The sequence below is a fragment of a genome, unplaced genomic scaffold, assembly GCF_019419815.1.
Source record: "Pyrus x bretschneideri cultivar Hongxiangsu unplaced genomic scaffold, Pyrus_bretschneideri_v1 Contig12, whole genome shotgun sequence".
Taxonomy (NCBI): Eukaryota; Viridiplantae; Streptophyta; class Magnoliopsida; order Rosales; family Rosaceae; genus Pyrus; species Pyrus x bretschneideri.
Window position 1 is genome coordinate 4453416 of NW_025999413.1, and position 20176 is coordinate 4473591.

The following is a 20176-nucleotide window of genomic DNA, read 5'->3' on the forward strand; positions in this document are numbered from 1 at the left end:
CACTACTTGCATTCAAGTTTTTCTCGTTTTCTTCAGTACTCAACCATTACAAGTGAAATAAAGAAGCAATGAAAAATCACAGCACACCCAAGTTTTTCTCGTTTTTATCAAGAATCAAAGAAACAAGCATACAACCAAGTTTTTTTTCGTTTTCTTTGAGAACTAACCGTTACAAATGAGATAAAGATTTATGAAATCACATCTTACACCCAAGTTTTTATCACTTTATCCAACGCCAAACCGTTACGGATAAGATAGAGAAACAGTGAAATATCATCTTACACCCAACCAAATTGAGCACAGGTAGAGAAACGTGAAATCATAGCTTACATCGAAATTTAACTCGTCACATTGTTTTACATTTCCCATCACAACATAAAATTAGGGAAATAATTTTTGCGCACTCCTTCTGCACACTATCATTTACATGTCCCTTGATTGATTGTTGTTAAATTCTTTCAATTCAGAGGCCAAAAGTAACCAAAGTGTGCATGAGGATTAAAGGTAGTACGAAATAACTTCCCTAACATTAAGATACAACTATCCAAAAGTTCAGATCAACTTTTCTTTCCGTCTGAGGCCGTCGGCCGGCTACTCCACATCACTTCCCCGCCATACAGAGGGAAATCTGAAGTAGGTAACAACCATCCCATATAGGGGTTTGTGCAGAAACTGGGGGAGATAAATACTGTCTTCTGATGGCTCAAAACTTTAATTAGCCTCAGGACTGAGCTCCATGTTTTCTTCATTGCTTTGAGAAGGTGTCGGAAACCGGAGGGTTTTCTTCATTGCTTTCAGGAGTCTGAGGAACCTGCAAGTCTTCTTTGCTTGCAAACCGACTTTTGAATGGCCTCTGGCTCCTGGCCCGTTCTTGTCTGCAAGCCAAGCAAACAATGAATGCATGAACAACCAGTCCATTGAAAAGGGAGGAAGAGAAAACTGTGCGATATCAGAACAATTTCAACCTAATTAAAAATGTAGAACAATTATATGTGCGTACTTTAGACTTAGAAAAGAGAGGTATTTTTCGATTGGCTCTTTCATTTCAGCGCCATAAACGAACCAGTTTTCAACAGAAGGAGCTCCATCCCATGTTCCCATATCTGTACAATACGCAAACATAAAGCTTACACATCGAAATAACTCATGACCTGGAAATCTACCAATTGTATTTGGCACAGTTAAGACTAACCTTGAAGCAAAATATCTTCACCAAAATCACCGTTCAGTTTCCAAAATGCACGGCCATGAACATCCAAAACATAAGCCTTTATTCTAACAGCTTCACATATTTCATTGCCTATAAAATAGGTCAAAACATTTTAACACGGGCATGTATAGCAAGGTTGCTTGCAGGATACGAAAGCTTAACAATTAGCAAACTGATAACCCGATTTTCATGAAGAATTAAAACATGAAAAACATTCAACCACAGAAAAATGTCTCAGATATTCTTAAGGATAGTTTTAAATGGGAACTTACTTTTAGGTGACATGGCCATTGCTTCAACCACCTCAGTGTGAGCTTGAGCTGCCTTGCTTGTGATTTGTGAAACAACAGAGTTACGTTCTGAAATTCGGACAGGATAACCATTGTTTGCAATTATCCTCTTAGTCATCTCCTTCTGCAACTTCTTTTTGAGATCTCTCTCCTGCAAATATATGATTTAGTTAAAAATAGAACTCCATGTTTTCTTCAAAAGATGTTGCCTCATAAAAGGTTGCCTTGTTTTACATATTACCTTATCCTTTGCTTTAGCAACTTTTTCTTTGGCATCCCTTTTTCGTTGGACCAATTTTTCATTTTGGTCCTCTATCCATCCACTTAGCATACTGAAGGAAATATCAGAAAGTTCTCATCACTCTTAATCCAGAAGCCAAGACAATTGCAAAATAATGATTCACATATTATGCTTATTCACTTACTCGGTGTCAAGAGCCTCATCACAAAGGAAATTCAAAATCCTGAGCTTTTGAGTGATGTTCAACATATCATATCCATCCCCACCTTTGCTAAAACACTCTGGGGACAGTTCCTTTAATACAGGATCGACCTTAGAGACACCGGACGCAGAGATAAGTTCCCCCAAATCTTGGAACCAGGACTTATTGTAGCTTGATTGATCTAAAGAAGAAGACCTGACAGGAAATAAAGTTGACAGAAACCAAATGAGTTACTTCCCGCAACTAAAGCTTACTAAATTACTTTATGCATAAATGGAAAATGCTAGGTAGAGTTCTTACTCCTCTAAGGAACCCTTCTGTATGAAGGAGAGCATATAGTTATGAAATCGAATCACTGAGGAGTATTGTCCAGGCCGTCCCCTTCGCCCACTTCCTCGACGTGATAGTTCTCTAAGTACAGATTCAGCTTGGCATTTTTGGATTTTAAGAAACTAAAGTGAAAGGAAAAGGAAAATGAGATTTCAAGTGCAGTGAATTTCAGGAATGTTTAAACACAAAATAAATGTGCAAAAATGAGAACCATTTCATATTAATAGAACGCAAATGAATCATGTGAGCATCTAAATGCAAAGGGCTAAACAGATACTTCAATCAGTTTTGATTCAGGTATAGAACCAGAAAACTTGAACACCATTATAGTCTAATATGTAACAGAAGTATGGAACAAAAAGTTAGAATTACCTCTCCAAAAGTTTCACAAAATTTCAGAAACTGCAGAGCATTTCCAACATCCTCAGCAGCCAATTCAACACCAGCTACAGTTGTCAAGGGATTGCCCTGTGGCAGGGGAAGGTCAAGATCAACCTTTTGATTCTCAATATTCACGGGGCATTCCTTTACTTTCCGGTTCCTTCTGACTTCCTTGACCTTGGGCTTGGCATCCTTATTACTCACAGCAGCACCAACATCTCTGCTGCCATTACAAACTTCTGTCAACTCTTCCCGCTTTGCTTTCTTAGTTTCCTGCTCACCAGAGTTCAGAGCTGCATCCAAGTTCATATCTTTGCTTCGATTAAGAGTGTTCTCCTTCCCTCGTTTTCTTGGTGAACCAACGACAATTGCCTATCAAAAGTCGAGAGCATAAAAACATCACTAAAACCAACCAAAACGACATCAACAATATCAATATGCATTAAAAAAAGCAAACATAATCAAAAGCACCAGACCTTCTCTGAAGCGACACGCTTTTGTGGTGAGCCATCCTTGCTTTTGTCATCCTCCTCCCCTTGCTTTTTTGGCTTGTACATAGTAAGCATATCAGAAACAGATTGAAACCCTCTCGCCTTGGCTTCGTACACGAGAAGACCAGTGGGTTGGTAACCGTTTTTCTTCCTGATAAAGCACATTAGTCTAATCAGCCGCAGCACCAAAACACCAACAACTATAAAAACACATTTGTCTAATATACCAAACACTTACAAGCATATACTGCAATTGCAATTGCCTTGACATTTCGGACATTTCCAATCATCCTCGAGTTCCACTTGTTCAGCTTTCAATCCATACCTATTCTCAATTCAACACCCAAATACTAATTTCAATCCGAAAACTTAATTCAAAAACACAAAAAATGAGAGAAAAAATCATTCCAATCTAACCTGTTCCACAGACACTTATGGCAAAATTGAATCGGACAAATGCCTTTCGCTTTGACGTTCTTACAGGCGGCAGCCAAAGCTGTCAACCTTTCCGTCATCTTCTGACGGCACTGAAGAATTCAACCAACAAATCAATAAACAAATTGACCGACAAAGATAAATCCACCCCAAGTTTCATAATTCCCAACCTTTTTTCGTCATCCAAAGAGAAACAGAAACCAAGAAAAAGGGCTAGGAAAGTCGAATCCTTTACATTGAAAATTTTCTCATCAACCAAACAGACGCCCAACCTCCAAATCAAGTACCCAAAACCGAAAACGAAACAAAAATCACCTGATGGCAGGAAACTCCTTTCTTAGAGTCGTAGGTCTGGCCACCGACGGCCCGAACGCGTTGTTTCCCGACCACCAGAGTATCCTCAACCTTGTTGCTCTCCTCCACCACCATCTTGCGAGCTGAGGCGACGTCTTCCGCAGCGGAGCTCGAGTAAAACTCCCCTTTCTCTCCCGTTCTCTATAGTCTGAGATTCGGACAGAGCAGTGAGTGGAGGGGAGAGAGCAGCTATTTCTAATTTTGTAATGTGTCTGAAATTTCCTTTCCCCGCCTCTTCGAGGTTGGCGGGAGAATTTTGGTCGTCACTCAAATTTTGGGCTTCGACTTTGGGACTCGTGTAACGTTTTTCATTTTTCAAATTTTTTCACGTTTACAGCAACCCTGGCAGTCCCCGAATTGCCCTTGCAATTAGGTTGAACTGCCCTTCTCTCGAAAAATAGATTTAGCAGATGAAAAAATAGGGGCGTTTGGGTGAAAGGCAGGAGCCCGCTGGGCTGCCCTGCCAACTAAAGGCAGGGCTTGAGCCCGCTTGCAACTCAGGATATCAGTAGTAGACATCCCCATCGCACGTGAAATGCAACGAGGCAAATGGTTCAAATTTGGATGCTTGACAGCCGTTGGATTTTCAATGATCTGTTAATCAGGACCGTTGGATTTCCAATGGTTAAAAAATAGAAAATATGTTATCGCACCATGTGGCGCCTCTAAATTCAAAAAAATTAGGCCGATTTTTTTTACCCTTCTCGACGTGAGCAATTTATACACACTGGTACACAATCATTTTAATCTAACTTCTGATTTTTTTATTTTTTTATTTTTGTCTTTTTTGATTCATGAACTAAATAAAGAATGAAAGATGGTGTGTATAAATCAATTCTCAACTTGCTTCTACTTTGCACTATATTTAATGTAAGGGAAATGACACTCACACACTTATTTTCCCTTTGTGCACCCTCTATTTATGTTAATTTAAATATTAAAAATAACTAAGTGTGCATTAAGAGAAAAAATAGCGTGTGAAAATTATTTTTCTTAAAACAATTGGTTGTTGACGCTTTATATTAACTATATTGAGAGTTATCACTAGGATCATATGTTAATTTTAACTTACCCACCACTCTCTAACACCTTTTTTTTTCTCTCTTAGATCAATTGCCTCACGTGTAGCAAATGAATTTATTGTTGTTTGTGAGGCAGTTAATTGAACTATTACACTTTTGACAAATGGCCAATTTGCCAACCACTCTTGACAAAGGAGAGCAAGAAGGTATACGACTCCAAGAAAAACAATAACGCAAAGCTCACAAGTATATACTATTCAACTTAAAAATAAAAAAGCATAAATAATATAGATCTAAGAGTACTTGCAACAATGCAATAGAAGCAAACAAAATGTTGGAGAAATTTGATACCTTCAGGAAAGGGTGAGGGAACAACAAAAGATGAGCATAAATTTCAATGGAGAAAGTTTGTGATAAGTACAATAGATAATGTAGATCTGTGAGTTGTATATGAGAGATCTTGCTTGTTGAAACAATCTCTATTTCATTTTTTACAACTCTCATTCAAACCTTATCAATCTCTCTTGCGGATTGTTGTAGCTATAGCCATTGATTCAATAAGTAGCTTAGATTAGATTTTGAAGCACAAGATGTGCATAAGTTTGAATTGGAGTTGTCAAAAATAGAATTGCAATTATTTTAGAGGCATGCTCGAGATAAAGAGTAGTGTAAAAAATGAAATATCTATAGTACCCTTTAATTTAAAGTTTATTTGACGGGATAGACGAAAATAGAATGAACTCGCTACTTAAGACAAAACTGACAATTTCAAGAAGTAAAGTGAGACAAAATCAGTTTCAAAGAAAGTTAGAAGCCTAACCCTTAACATATACAAAATATACATTAGCCTCAAAATGTGGGGGAAATAGGGCTTAAAAATAAAATTTTTAAAAACAAGTGGCTTAAAGTAGTTATGAAAAATTCATGCCAGAAAAATGTTGTGGCCTGCGATTAAATAAATAAACAAAAGTGGGGTATTCGACTAAAAGCCTCTAATTTTCTTGTACGTTGACCATTAGTTTCTGGTTAGCTGCTGAAGGTAGTCAGATAGAGTTCATCCACGCAAACCATATCGCCGGTGAGTCCTTCGTGGCAGAAACCTAATGGACCAATAGCGATAAGGAGAATCCACTCTGGATTTCTTTCATTCCATGTCAGACTGTCAGTGACACTTTCTTACTGTTCCTTTCAATCGTGGGCTTTTCATGTATTATTTGTACTTAATTATGTCTTTCCATTAATGGCAGAACCAAGCACAAGTACAAACAACCTCAGACTTTGTCCCTCTCACAGAACCTCTGCATTGAGGTAATCTGGGAAATACTTGGGAGTTGGACTTGGAGGTATGTAAACCTACCCTTTTGAGATTTTTCTGTTTTGTTCAGGAAAGTTGGTATTTTGAGTAACTTCTGTTTGGTTGCTGAGAAAATAACTGAAATTTCCAAGAAAAAAGTCTCCTGCTTTGTATTGTATTTGAAGAGAATTATGGTTTCTGGATTCAAAGCTTGTTTTTGGTAACAGTGGAGAATTTGGGTTGGTTATAAATGGAAATTTCTTTCAGAATTAACCAGGCAAACCATGTTAAGCTTTTGTGTGTTTGTCTGGTATAAAGTTGGCCTTTTGAGTCTCTGTTTGGTTGCTGAGAAAATAACTGAAACTAACTAGAAAAAGTCACATGCTTTAATGTTGCACTTGTAAAAAATTTGCTCTCTAGTACTAATTTTTACTTCCTCATAATTTTTCTTCAAGGGATTCTTACATGCAACGGCTGTGATTTTACGTGACGAGTGAGATATAGAGCGGAGATAAACCACTGGTTATCACTATTGTTGTATATATTGGCGTTAGTTCATGCATGATACACTTTTTGTTGTTTGGCTTCTTTCTTTTTCAGGAACACATGGCCGTGGTTCCAATATGCTACAAAATGCCATATAGAGGCTGTGGTGAATCAAATCACTATGTAATCGGACAGAGGGACAGAGGGTTTCGATGTGATTGTATTCCAACTTCAGAAAATAATGCAAGAAAACATAAGATTCTTGGGATGGTTTGGTATGCTGCATCAGATTCTGGGAACCATTTGAGATCCTTGGATTCTTACTTTGGGAAGCTCCAAAACGTCACAAATGTGCCTCTGGACGAGTCAAACACGACAAGGGAGCAACCACTCAGTAAAAATAATGGTCAGCTGAGACTAAAGGAGGGTTTGGAGTCTCTTGATGATTATCTTGGAAAACTTAGAAATCAAGGTAAAATTATCTTCCCAGCTGAGTCGTTTGTGTGTGTTACTTTTAGAAATGACGTTTTAATTCTTATATTTTGTATTAACTCAGATGGAGACTCGACGAAATCATCTAGTTCTGTTGATCTTGCTACTGAAGACATTCCAATTGCAAAACCATCAGCTATCAATCGAGATTCCGGAAAAGGTGATGAGAGGGTACTGAAGGCATTCAGAAATCCTATACGTGAAAGGGATGATCTTGGTCCAAAGATTTCTAAAGACTCGCTCGAGTATAATGAAATCTCTGATCTCTACTTAATGTAAGACCCTGCCCTATCTAAATTAGTACTCAGAAATATGCACCAATCGAACTGGTTATAAACTTTTAATCAGAAATATGCACCCATCGAACTGGTTATAAACTAAATAGACTCGTAAGTTTGTATATAAACCGCAGTTTTATGTTCTGCCAGTTTTATTTTTGATTAAAAGTTTGTGACCGGTATATTTATTCATATAATATTGGGAACCGAAAATCCTGGTTAAATCTGGGAGCTCCTTAGGAATAATGACATTTTGCTTCTTTGTTCTTTATGTTGGATGCAGAAGCCTATTAGGTTCTGTAAACATTGCAGTTTTTCTGTTCGAGATTGCGAGTCCGGTTAGGAACACTGACTTAGGGCTCTTCTCTCTTCCATTGCTATATGGAGCAAAGATAAATGATTTGATCCTGGTTGGAGAATGGTGGAGGCTAGTCACACCCATGTTTCTGGTACAAGACCGACGATTCGGTTCGTGTTTCGATTCTGTTTCCATTTCAACATTATCCGTGATAATTTGCATTAGCTAGTTAACCACTGGATTTGAATGTGAACGTATCAAATAATTATAGGGCTTTGCACATTACTAGAGATTTATCTGGCCTTAACATTTGTCGGGTATCTAAATATCGTTTATGAAACGTCCAGTTTGTTGGTTCTTAGTATAATGCAGCACGTATATGCTTTCTGGTTTATGAAATATCTGCAAGATCCGCCTCACAATTTGTATCGATTAAGAAAATAGTAGGAATTCCTAAAGCGATAAATTCTTGAAGAGCATTTGCATATTCTTCTTCCTGATCAACGATTATCACGTGGCTCCTGTAACTTATGCAGCACTCGGGGCTTTTCCACATAGCTGTTGGTTGCTGGGGACTCGTTGTATTTGGGCCTAAAGTGTGCAGAGGCTATGGATCATTCACATTTTTCTTGATTTACATACTCGGAGGAGTCTCCGGCAACTTGATTAGCTTTCTTCATACACCAGAGCCAACTGTTGGTGGAACGGTAAGCAGCTCTGCTCCTCAAATTCCACTTCATTTCTACGAATCTAGTTACCCCTTTTCTCTTCTCTTCCGATGTGCTTTAAGTTCGTAATGTGATTGCAGGGACCAATATTCGCCATGATCGGAGCTTGGCTTGCTTATCAGGTCCAAAACAAGGACATAATTTCAAAGGATATTTCGGAGAGTATGTTCCAAAAGGCTGTCATAACCACGCTTCTTAGCTTCGCGTTGAGCATTTTCGGTCCTATTGATGATTGGTAAGCTACCAGACGCATTTTCAAGTTTTGAATATACTTATTCGTTTTTTTTTATTTTCATATCAGAAAACATTACGAGACTGTCCCTGAGTGACCTTATATCATATTATGTTGTTGCAGGACACATTTTGGAGCAGCATTTGCAGGAGTGGCATATGGGTTTTTGACATGCCCAACTCTTCAACTGGATGATGCATCATCTTCTTCAACAAGTGGCCAAGAGGAAGGAATCGCACTTGTTAGACGATATGCAGATCCTTGCAAATCACTGTTTTTCTTTGCCTATTTGTTCTTGTATTAAGCTCTCTACTTTTCTTTGTGGGACCTCCCCTGAATGTCATTGCATCAGATACTTCTCTGTAAAACTTCTACAAGGATGCGAAACCATCAATTTATACAACACATTAGCTCATATGTGTTTCTTGTGTAGCACGCAAGAGGGTAAACCTTCAATTTTGACAGTGTGTATCAATTTTTACATGCAATCGGTTTGTAACAGTTTGTGAGACTTGAGCCTCAAGAGTAGAGAGAATAGTAGGGCCACGTGACTAGGACACCTCTTATATCGGGTGGAACAAGCTTGAGGCTGGTTTAGACAAATTATAGAGGGTCTCGTACTTTTTTGAGAGGCCAAAACGAAGCCAGCCTTGAACTTTGGGGTTGGCAGTGACCTTGTGCGAGGGGTAGGTTAGCATGGGAGGGCTATAACACGCGTGCCCTCGGATTACTTCCCTCATTTTCTAGTGATTCTTCTACATCTTTCTAGTCTTGAGGTGGGCCATAGCACGTGTGCCTCGAACACTGCTAAGTTTTTCTCCTGAGAGTCTAATGAAATAAAATTATGCTACAGTCAGTCGTTTATGTACGTGAATAATTTTAATTACATATGCACACATATCTCATGATGACTGAACCTAGTGTCCCTTTGAACAACGTCATTGGCCAACAAGGTAATTAATTAATTAAACGAACTCCCGACAGCCTGCATGTGAACCAAGTGACCTTTTGTTCTAACAAATATGGCTCCCAAATCCAAACTATAATTTCATTTGTTTGTTTTTTCAGACCAGAATTCTTCATGCATGGTGTATCTCCACGTTAAAGGAACCATACCCTTGCTTGCTGACACGTTTACAGTTGGGTTACTTACAACAAACCACGTAACACAAAGAGCCTTCTGTCCTTTTCATCCATCAGCTTTGAATCTCTCTGTGTCACTCAGGTCTCAGGGTGTGTACTTTTGAGCTTGGAGTTTAAAAGTGCGTATAGTTTGAGAACTAAAAGATTGAAGGGTTGCAGCTTGAGCTTTTGAAGCTTTGATATCAATGGCGGTCGGAAGGATTGGTAGAGGTTTAATGGCTCCTCTTCTGGTAGTCAACTTGGTGGTCCATCTGATCATGCTTGGACTTGCTTGTTGGTCCCTTGATAAATACATCAATGGAGAGCAAAATTACGCCCGTAAGCACTGTCTCTCTCAATCACTCCTCTTTTTTTTAGTTTTCATTACTTATTTTACGCCCACTAGAATGTCAAGAGAAAATATGCACAAATAGAATCAACTCTGCAAACTAGTAGTGGGAGAGACTAAACATCGTACGTAAATCACGGTATAGTGCCTCGTTTTATTGACTATTTAGTATTCCTCTAGTCATCGATGTGCGTTAAGTCAATTGATCATATTGTTTATTTTATTGTCCATTTAGTATCCTCTAGTACTCGAGTTGGGTTAAGTCAGTTAATTAGATTGCATGTTCTATTGTCGGTGTAGTATTCCTCTAGTATTCGACGTGAATTAGGACAGTTGATCAAAAAAGTGTCACTCATGTGTACCGAGTACGATTACCCTGTGCATAGATTAGAGTAGTTTAGAATACTATGGTTGAAATAGGGTTTTGAGCTCTGATACTTTTGTACAGATTTGGGAGGCAATACATCGACTAGCTTCTTGTTGATCTTTGCATTGATAGCCGGTGTGGTTGGTGCTGCTTCTGTGCTTTACGGTCTGATACATCTCCGGATATGGCGAACCAATAGTTTAGCCGGTGCAGCTTCTTCGGCTATCGTAGCCCTGACGATTATCGCATTCGCTTCGGGTAGTTTTCTCTCCCCTCTCCGCCCCAAAATCAACATGAAAAAGTGCTTACATTTTCATAACAAAAGTGAAGAAATTAATCAGTTTTGGTTGGATGTGTCTGATGCAGTTTTGTGTGTAACGAGATAATATTAGGAGGGCACAGAGGAAAACGCTTGGTAAGAGAATTTTTAAGCAAATATTGCTGTTTGCTGAGGCACAATTAAACAAGTTAAAACTAGATTATGTAAATTAATTGGTGTTTTTCAGCAAACACTGGAAGCTATGATTGCAATATCACTACTAGGTCAATTGCTTTACCTGGTGCTTCTGCATGCTGGGATGTTTAGGAGCAGACATAGACATGGTGGAATTGGCACCGGTCATGACCCCCGGAGCACCGGCGCAACAACTGTGATCTGACTTCCGTTCACATCAGCAGCTGTAAATTAAACAACACAATGTCTCTGTTTCATTAGCCGCGCTCTGCGTTTGTATCAGTTTTTTTCCGGTTAGTTTGGTGGGAATGGAACGCTGGACGTACCCTAATCCTGACAGGAGCAAGAAGGTGGGGCTTATGTTTGTATGAGTTTCGGTGTATACCGATCTCAAAAACCCAAACGCAAAACAGTTCTTTACCGAATTCAAAAACCCGGAGCAAAAAATATGCAGAACGAAAATATTAAGTTAACACAGTTATACATAACCAACATCGATTATTCGAGCTACCGGAAAATTTTCGGACATAATTCCTATTATTCTGGTTCATCATCGGCTTTCCATTCTACGATTGCCAACGTATGGCGTCCTCCAGAAGCGACGAGTTTGGCAATCCAGTGTCCATTGTCTGCGGTGCCATTTCTGGGAGGGATGCTGATGGGAACTTCCATCGGCTGACCAGTCGTCACCTTCCTTCCATATCCAAGGCGTCCGTGGTCGCCTCGGCCAAACTGCCGATACAAAGACAAGTTGTTGGATCAAACAAAAATGGTGGAACCAGATGTGATGTGGAAAGAAACTCAAGATATTGCAAGAACTAAAGCAAGATAGTGAGAAACTAACGTAAGCAAATTATCTTTTAACTCGTATCGGTGAAAAATTCTTACCGAATACATTCGCCCGTCACGAGTTAATGCAACAGAGTGAGTGCCTCCACAAGACACCTACATGAAAAATAAACACAATCTATCTCAAACTGTTGGAAGGAAACGAGATTATTACGAGCCTGCAGGATTTTTGGAGCAATCGACGAAAGAAATCGATCAAATCAACGATAAAACACATTGCAGTCCGAGTTATTCAGAGGAGTGGCGAGGAATGAACTATAGATAGTACCTGAACAATATCCTCCCCAGCTAAAAGATGAACCCTTTGCGGCACCATTTTACTACTTTTATCATTGTCGCCAAACCCAAGCCTTCCATGTTCTCCTCGTCCCCAACCATACACCTGCAGTCAAATGAAAAAGGCAGAGAAGTAAGGATATCCCACTGACTCAAATGCAGATGTTAAAACGTTAGCAATACCGAAATATTTGAACTATAGCGCGTTGATCTCTAACGGTCATTGGTGTATGTTAGAAGGGAGGAAGGGAGAGAAATCACCTCTCCTTCTTCTGTTAGCGCAGTAGAATGCCATCCTCCAGCAGCAATATCCACCTATACAAGCAAAAATGTTAAAAAAACACACATTATAAACATATGGAAAACGCATTATAAACGTATCGCGTATCATCTAGTTGCAGACGTTCAACTATAAAGTACCAAATTAAGACCAGATAGCCCCTGGACAGGAATAGGTTGTGATCTCGGCTGAGTATCCCCTGTTCCAAGTTGTCCATATTCGTTATTACCCCAAGCCCATAAAGTACCATCCTCCTGCAGAGCCAAATTATGAAATGCCCCAACTGCAATGAGCCTCACTGCATCAAGACCTTGTACACGCACAGGTGTTGAAATTTGTTTTCTGAAAATTAGAAGAAAAGTCCAGGGATGATTGTATGATAAACGACAGTGAGCGATGAGTTCACAAGTACATCCATGCACGTAGCTGTTATAGTATAAAGAGAATTTGATATAGTATGACCTAGAAGGTTGGCTGCAATCTAAGACAGATACTTGAAAACAAGTTGACAGATTCAAGTCCAGGGGCAACATACATGTCTCCAGGAGGCCATGGCTGACCCCATGTCCATACTTGCCCATCACGTGTAAGTACCACAGAGTGAGTACCCCCAGCAGCTACCTGGGATGTGAAAAATTAGAACATGTCAAATACCGTTTTATAGAAGGAGATGTCTCTTGAGAAACAAAAGCATCCTACATCCAAAAATTCCTATCATGCAGTTCTCTAGACAGAGGCATGGGTACCCACCTGGCGGACTTTAAGTTTTGGTGCACAGCGTTGAGGAATCGCTATATCCCTTCTCAAAGGTCTACCAGTGTCATCTTTCCGCTCAGGTTCTTCACCACACTGTCCATACTCATTCCCACCTGCACCAAACAACTTTGTACCCTTAGACTGAGAAAAAACAACTTCCGGGTCTATGTACCACACCTCAAGAAAACCAACCAAAACCTTTACTTGGAAGTTAAACATACTAAACTCCGGCATGGTTTTAAACATGACTTAGAAGCAACCATCTTTTGGCATTTGGCTTAACTGGCTTAAAGGAATACATTCTCTCTTCTATTGGATTCTAAATAATGAAAAACAAGAGACCTTGAAACAATGAAATAAATATTCACAACAACTTAAACAGTAAAAAAAGATTGATCAATTACCCCAGGCGTAAGCACGGCCTTGATCATCGACAGCCAAACAATGCCATCCACCAATAGCAGCCTAGATTTCAAACAACCCCTAATTAATTAAATCCATGGAAAATAATACTAACAAAAAAATTAACTATTTCCAAAGCCAAGCACGGTTATGATAAATTCGAAATTACCTGAACAATCTTGACACTGGCAAGAGCTTTAACCTGGCTTGGAATGTTCTCAGTTTTGGTCTCGGGAGGGTGCCCTAAGGTTCCTCTTTGGTTCCAACCCCATGTAAACAACTGGTAACCCAATTCAATTCACAACACAAAAAATCAAACTTTCAGTGAAACAAAAAATGCAACAAAAATCCAAACTTTCGGTAAATCCAAAACCACAAATTCAAAAAAAATCCAAACTTTCAGTAAACCCAAAACCAAAAGTTCAAAAATTGCAGAATACACACAAACAAACAAGTGAAAAGGGTAGTAATCAAAACAGTGGATGGAGTGATAAAAAGACAAGAAGAAGATGAAAGAGGACCCACCTTGCCGTCATCGCAAATGGCGAGAGAGTTTCGGCTGCCAGCGACAACAGAGCGGATAGTATGCGACTCGAGGGCTTTGACGGCGCACACCCATTCCTTCTCCTCGTTGTTCCCTATTCCCAATTGGCCGTCTTCCCCAGAGCCCCTGTTCACAAAGACAAACAGAATGAACGAAACCTTCTCTACTTTCTCTCTCTAGAATAGCATAACCGAGAGGTGAGAGAAAGAGAGAGCAAATACCAAGTGGCAATGGCAGCATCGGATGCCATTGGAGGCTGAATCAGAGCTTGAATCGAAGCTATTAAAAAGATAGCAGGGAGAGGAGTGACTGTGTTGATCAATACTCAATCGAATAGCATATCGTGTTTGTGTATGATACGTGCGTGTATCTTTATATGTTGTGAAGCGATTTGAGCAGGGGAACCAGATACCAAAAACGCGATGGAACTGGGGCAAACGGCGGCGTTTTGCTTGACCAGTGGAGATAAAAGTTTGCGCGGCAGTAGGTTTTCTAGCCTTTTTTTTTCTTTTTTTTAATTTTGCTTGACAAATTAATCTTTGAATTTGTATCAACTAAATTTTTTTTATGGGAATTGTTACGGGGCACTAAAAAATTCGCATTTTGCACCTCAAATATTATAGAAAGAAAAATACAACAACTCTCTATTTTGTTTGTAAATTTTTTAGTTCAGTTATGCTCTCATGGAAAATTAAAGAAAAACTACAAGGGAAATATCAATTATGGCTCTACGTTATGTTTGGTCATCAACCCTAAACCCTAATTGTCGGTTCGATCTTAAAAGTTTGCACAAAAAAAAAAAGAAATAAGTAGAGAAAGAAGAAAGACAAAAACGAATGGAACTGGATCCCCTCCAGATCCAAGGAATCTGAGCCTACTAATCAATGAATCCGGGACATTGAAATTTGATCCAACAGCTACAAACAGAAACCCCTCTAAAAGTTATAATAATTGTAACTATTAGATCAAATTTCAATGGTCCGTATTCATTGATTAGTGACCTCGATCGTATCCTTTTGGATCCGGAGGGGATCTAGTTTCGAAACGAACAAAGAGTGACGAGTAAGCGTCATGGGAGACACCACCACTATAAAACCGAAAAGATTGGTTTTGGGGAGTGGGGAGCATTCGGTCAGACATGATATGCTTGTTTGTTTTTTTTTCCAGTAGTTTTCATACTCTTCGTTGCTTTAATTTGCCCATAATTCTCATGTGAATCTGGTCGGAAATTAATCAGTTTATTGAAATGCAATGGATTAAGTGGCAACAATTTTAAGAAAATGGTGACCACCACCTTTAGTGATCATCGAAGCCCTTCATTTCTCGCGAGCCACTCCGATAAGATGTCAGATCCAAGAAATGTAAAACATTCACTTCGAGAAACGTCATCGTCTTTGCAACTTTGAGAACCGTCAATGCAACTCCCAACTCTAGAAACTCGCGAATGCCCAAAATGCAGCATACCAACAGGAAGAGAAACAAGAGAAGAAGATAAACATGGAGACGAGTTAAAACCGATTGAGGCACCTATAGCTTCAGTATCAAAACGAATCAAATCGCGACGATAAAGCAGCGGACTCGGTGACTTATCGATTAAGAAGATGTACATGCTCAAGATACAAGAAATCACAAATTCACAAAGCAATAAACTGATTTGTAGAAGCCCAAAACAATGAATTCTAAGGTTGCAAACAATGAAGGTACCAACTTGGGTCAAGCGAATCGGATGTACCCGAAAAACAATCTAGTTGAGAGATGCATAAAGAATACAAGCTCCACAATGTTAAATCTGGTAAAAAAACAACACAAGCCATTGGAAATCTGAAGAAACAGTGAAAAAAAATACACTAATTTTTAACACTAAATCATTTAGCACAGCACTGAAAGCACTGAACCAAATTCTTCTCACCAATTATAAAACGCAATTTTGCGATCTGTTGGAACATTCCAACCCTAGGCTGGAACATTTCAACCCTGAGCGCTGACGCACTCAAGACCGTCAAGTTCATAGGCAAATCCTTCTACAATCCACATGGCATCTATTACAAAGATCCCAAGATAAAAGGGTACATAGTACAAATTCTACGAACCAGAAGCCTCGTTACTGCTGTGCTTCACTGGATTCGCGCTTTGATGCTTCCTTGATTTCGTCCCCGGCATCATCCTAAAACACCAGATAAACAATTACATTTAGAGTACCACAGTTAAAATACTGGAGTGGAACTTAATCATCGAACAGCATTGGATGAATACAAATTTAAATTATTGGTTACATCATTGGTATCACTAGAATGATGCATCCCGATCTCAAGACCCCCGTTCCTTTCTCCCTTGTGGAGTAAATGAAAAAAGTACCACCAACCTTAACTCTAATAAATGATCCATACATGGACATGTTCAACAAGGTAGGGAGGGAGGGGGGAGAGATAAATCTAATATACTTTAAATGTATACATTCGTTCATGTACATGCATCACGAGGGAAGGAGGATGAGAGAGATACCGTGATATCGGAAGTCCAGAGTGTCAGATTGTCTCGGAGAAGCTGCATGATCAAAGTGCTATCCTTGTAGGATTCCTCACCCAATGTGTCAAGCTCAGAAATAGCCTCATCAAAAGCCTGTGGGAAGACGTAGCAAAATTGAGTTTAAAAGCAATACACTAAACATCCAATTCTCAAGTTTATTTGAAACCTGCAGTCACAAAGAAACTTGTACTCGACCAGAAGGAAGAAAATAATCATTTTACAATAGCGTGTTTAGTTCACTTAACAAACCAAATGTTAGAAAGCAAAACACATATACCAAATTCATGCACTGAAGATACACGAATGGTTAAACAACCCCTAAATAAGAAATGTATAACACTCATACAGAAATTCTGGAGCATGAATTGCTAATTTGTAACATGTTACATAACAGCTAAAACTCAAAAGTTCACATCCAGATTGTATATTCACTACAAGTCCAATGTTCTCTAAATTATCCCACCAAACATGATGGCTGCTATTCTTGAAATGGGTGAGAGTTCATTTCTTCCAGTATATGTAGTGATACCTATTAATTAACCCATCAAGCATGATCAAGAATCTGACCTAAACAAAGTTACGAGTGGAAAGGCTTTTTAAAATTTGAGCCAAGAAGTAGAAATTACTTGGGAAAGAAGTATTCAGAGAGTATAAAAGTGAGTGATTAAAGGACGACTCGCCATTTCTCATAGAACATGTGGCATAACCAGATAAATCAAGTATTTCTTAATTTATGAACCAACTAATACCTTCAAAGAAATTTGCAACCAAATGTCTTTGGAAAAGAATTTCTCACCAAGCATGTAAATTTCAGGAACACTAAAGCCAAACATGGCAACTCAACAAATTCATAAAGAATCATAAAAACGGGGCAACATGTTAACAATGAAAATAGGTTATGTAATTTCACTGAATATGTACCACTCTATATTAATTTTAAGCAACAAATACCACTAAATAATTTAGTCACACAGACTAGAATGCACACAAGTAAAGACAACAAAATGATAGCAAATATAAGGCCTTGCATACAAACCTGTTTTGCCAGATTGCAAGCACGATCTGGTGAGTTAAGGATTTCATAGTAGAAGACTGAGAAGTTAAGTGCAAGTCCAAGCCTTATCGGGTGGGTTGGAGCCAGCTCAGCCAGGGCAATATCCTACATCAAAGAAAACAAAACAAGCTTAAGGATCACTACAAAAAACACAAGCACAATTACAAATTAAAAGTGGCAGAATGGCAAGCTGAAAGCCAACCTGAGCAGACTTGTAAGCCAACAAAGTGCTCTCAGCTGCTTCCTTTCTTTCGCCTCCAGTCTTAAACTCAGCAAGGTACCTGTGGTAATCACCTTTCATCTTGAGGTAAAACACCTTGGACTCGGCGGATGAGGCAGATGGAATGAGGTGAGACTCAAGAAGGTTCAAGATCCCATCACAGATCTTGCTGAGCTCAGTCTCAATCTTGCTCCTGTACTCCTTGATAATCGCAACATGATCCTCATTCCCTCTGCTCTCCTCCTTCTGCTCAATGGAAGATATGATCCTCCACGAAGCTCTCCTAGCTCCAATCACATTCTTATAAGCCACAGAGAGGAGATTTCTTTCCTCCACTGTTAGCTCCTCAACATCGACAGTCTTGGCAACTTTCTCCATAAACTCGACCATCTCCTCATATCTCTCAGCCTGTTCGGCCAACTTGGCCATGTACACATTCTCCTCGCGTGAAGAATCAGTTGGCGGCATCTTTGCTATGTAAGCCTAAATCTGAAACCTGGGAATTAATCCAACAAATGACAAATCAAATCAGCGATCTCTGTTCATATGGTTACTCAGATCTGCCAAAGCAAACGCGATACACAGTTGAATTAGTAACAGAGAAGTAAAGCCATGTTAATTCCATAAAAGCCTATAAAACAATTAAGCATGCTAACTTCAGACCTCTACAAGAATTTTCTCAGCAAACAAACAGATCAGGATCCTAATTCAGTTATCGCAAAATCAGATTAGACCAATAAATCTCACTCCCAGCTTAACCAAATAGTAATTTCCAAGCTTCTAACTTCAGTAAAACCAGATAAAAAAAAAATCCCAAATTTCTTATCCCACTTTCAAAAAACACTTCTTTATTGATGATAGAATGAAAGAAAAACACTTCCACTTCCCCAGCAACCAAACAAGTCACAACTCGAAAATCAAATACCAAACAGCTTAAATCAAATCAGATCCAACCACCAAACATAAAGTCAATATCTTTTCTATGCCAAAAAAAAAAAACTGAACTCTATACCTTAGATCTTAGACAAGCAAATCATCACACAAACAGAAAATCAACAACAAAAAATTAAAATTGAAATCAAATCAGGAAAAATCAAACCCTGAGTAGTTCTTGAGAAGCTGGGGGCGTCCGTACCTTCTCTGGTCCACGAGGAAGAAGAAGATCTAAGCTCGAAGCAAAACTGGAGGAAATGGGAATCCGGGTGGGGGCATAAAAATGGTCGCCACTAGGAAGGGGTAGGGAGGTAGGTCCAATAGCAAGAAGACACGTGGTGGATGACGGAGATTCCGTAGGCTTTTTTCAATTTTTGGGGAGTGGCCACGCTGGCGTTGACGGTCAACGCAAGCTCCTTCCCCAGTCCTCACCCTCTTGGTTTGTCGACATGTCGTTTGATATTATTGCTGATGCCTGCCGTGCGTTGTGAGCTGCAGGTGTTGGGCCTCGTTGTGGGGACGGACGGACGGCCGTACTTGACGGTGTCGAAATCTAATTAATAATTAAAAGAAAACTAACGAAAAGTTTAAAAAAAAATTAGTTTTAATAAAAATTGATAAATAAAGGTGTAATGAATAGTATTAAAAAAAGATAAAATTGTAGTTTTTCGTTAAAAAATAAACAGTACTAAAAATGTTTTGTTAAAACTCTTCTTAATTAAAGAAGTGCTGACGCTGTTTTTGTTTTTCAGTCAAATGTTCAATAATTGGCATAATTGGGATTTGGTGAAAAGCACCTTCGTTCTTAATTGTGTGTTTAATGGCTTGCTTTTCCTTGTCAATTACGTGTTTCCATGTCATAAAATTTCTTATGAAATTTGTTATTGACACTTGTCAATCTAAAATGTTCTCTTAGTCTCACGTATGAGGTTAATTATTTCAAACATGTGAACAAAAATAATTGTTTTAACTAAAATGGTCTATGAGATTATCATAATTTCTCATTTTGGTATTTGGGATTTGAAATTGATAAAAGTGATCCCTGAGTTTATCTACTATCAATCATTTTGGTCATTTCGTGAAAAATCTATATTAAATAAGGACTAAAGCAGCAAAAATACCCTCAATTTAATAACAAATTACCAAAATGATTTTACAAAATTCGAGTGTATTTTGGTATTATGGTTTATTTTGGCTAGAAAACCAACAAAATATATAAGATGTCATAGAGGTAGAGCATGTATCATTAATGAGACTTATCACGTATGTTACATTCCGGC

At 38.8% G+C, this 20176-nt stretch overlaps 4 protein-coding genes across 12 annotated transcripts; 1 reads left to right on the top strand and 3 right to left on the bottom strand.

The window, feature by feature from the left end:
* Positions 1 to 310: 310 nt before the first annotated feature.
* Positions 311 to 4188, bottom strand: LOC103947813. Its single transcript, XM_009358777.3, has 12 exons — positions 3896 to 4188; positions 3563 to 3672; positions 3384 to 3470; positions 3131 to 3296; positions 2646 to 3026; positions 2244 to 2395; positions 1926 to 2138; positions 1742 to 1832; positions 1483 to 1651; positions 1193 to 1300; positions 1001 to 1103; positions 311 to 875 (listed from the first exon to the last, which is right to left on the bottom strand). Exons 1-12 carry the CDS (start codon positions 4007 to 4009, stop codon positions 746 to 748), a joined length of 1824 nt encoding a protein of 607 aa, XP_009357052.2. The 5' UTR covers positions 4010 to 4188; the 3' UTR covers positions 311 to 745.
* Positions 4189 to 5957: 1769 nt separating this feature from the next.
* LOC103947811 (RHOMBOID-like protein 9, chloroplastic) lies at positions 5958 to 9213 on the top strand. Of its 6 annotated transcripts, none has more exons than XM_048578057.1 (8): positions 5958 to 6117; positions 6204 to 6299; positions 6706 to 7208; positions 7293 to 7503; positions 7790 to 7955; positions 8341 to 8511; positions 8613 to 8767; positions 8888 to 9213. In XM_048578057.1, exons 3-8 carry the CDS (start codon positions 6812 to 6814, stop codon positions 9066 to 9068), a joined length of 1281 nt encoding a protein of 426 aa, XP_048434014.1. In that variant the 5' UTR covers positions 5958 to 6117; positions 6204 to 6299; positions 6706 to 6811; the 3' UTR covers positions 9069 to 9213. The 6 variants fall into 6 exon arrangements, with proteins under 6 accessions (XP_048434014.1, XP_009357049.2, XP_048434016.1 ...); XM_009358774.3 differs by having other exon boundaries at positions 6851 to 7208; XM_048578059.1 differs by having other exon boundaries at positions 5966 to 6034.
* Positions 9214 to 11503: 2290 nt separating this feature from the next.
* LOC103947810 (ultraviolet-B receptor UVR8) lies at positions 11504 to 14552 on the bottom strand. The gene is made up of 11 exons (XM_009358773.3): positions 14385 to 14552; positions 14145 to 14289; positions 13789 to 13899; positions 13622 to 13682; positions 13212 to 13330; positions 12997 to 13082; positions 12602 to 12803; positions 12443 to 12496; positions 12174 to 12287; positions 11945 to 12001; positions 11504 to 11788 (listed from the first exon to the last, which is right to left on the bottom strand). Exons 1-11 carry the CDS (start codon positions 14411 to 14413, stop codon positions 11594 to 11596), a joined length of 1173 nt encoding a protein of 390 aa, XP_009357048.2. The 5' UTR covers positions 14414 to 14552; the 3' UTR covers positions 11504 to 11593.
* Positions 14553 to 15892: 1340 nt separating this feature from the next.
* Positions 15893 to 19250, bottom strand: LOC125467841 (14-3-3-like protein A). Of its 4 annotated transcripts, none has more exons than XM_048578063.1 (5): positions 19099 to 19250; positions 17946 to 18459; positions 17726 to 17848; positions 16666 to 16782; positions 15893 to 16327 (listed from the first exon to the last, which is right to left on the bottom strand). In XM_048578063.1, the coding sequence occupies exons 2-5, from the start codon at positions 18429 to 18431 to the stop codon at positions 16265 to 16267; spliced, it is 789 nt and encodes a 262-aa protein (XP_048434020.1). In that variant the 5' UTR covers positions 18432 to 18459; positions 19099 to 19250; the 3' UTR covers positions 15893 to 16264. The 4 variants fall into 4 exon arrangements, with proteins under 4 accessions (XP_048434020.1, XP_048434019.1, XP_048434021.1 ...); XM_048578062.1 differs by having other exon boundaries at positions 19063 to 19210; XM_048578064.1 differs by having other exon boundaries at positions 17946 to 18523; positions 19099 to 19202.
* Positions 19251 to 20176: the final 926 nt, after the last annotated feature.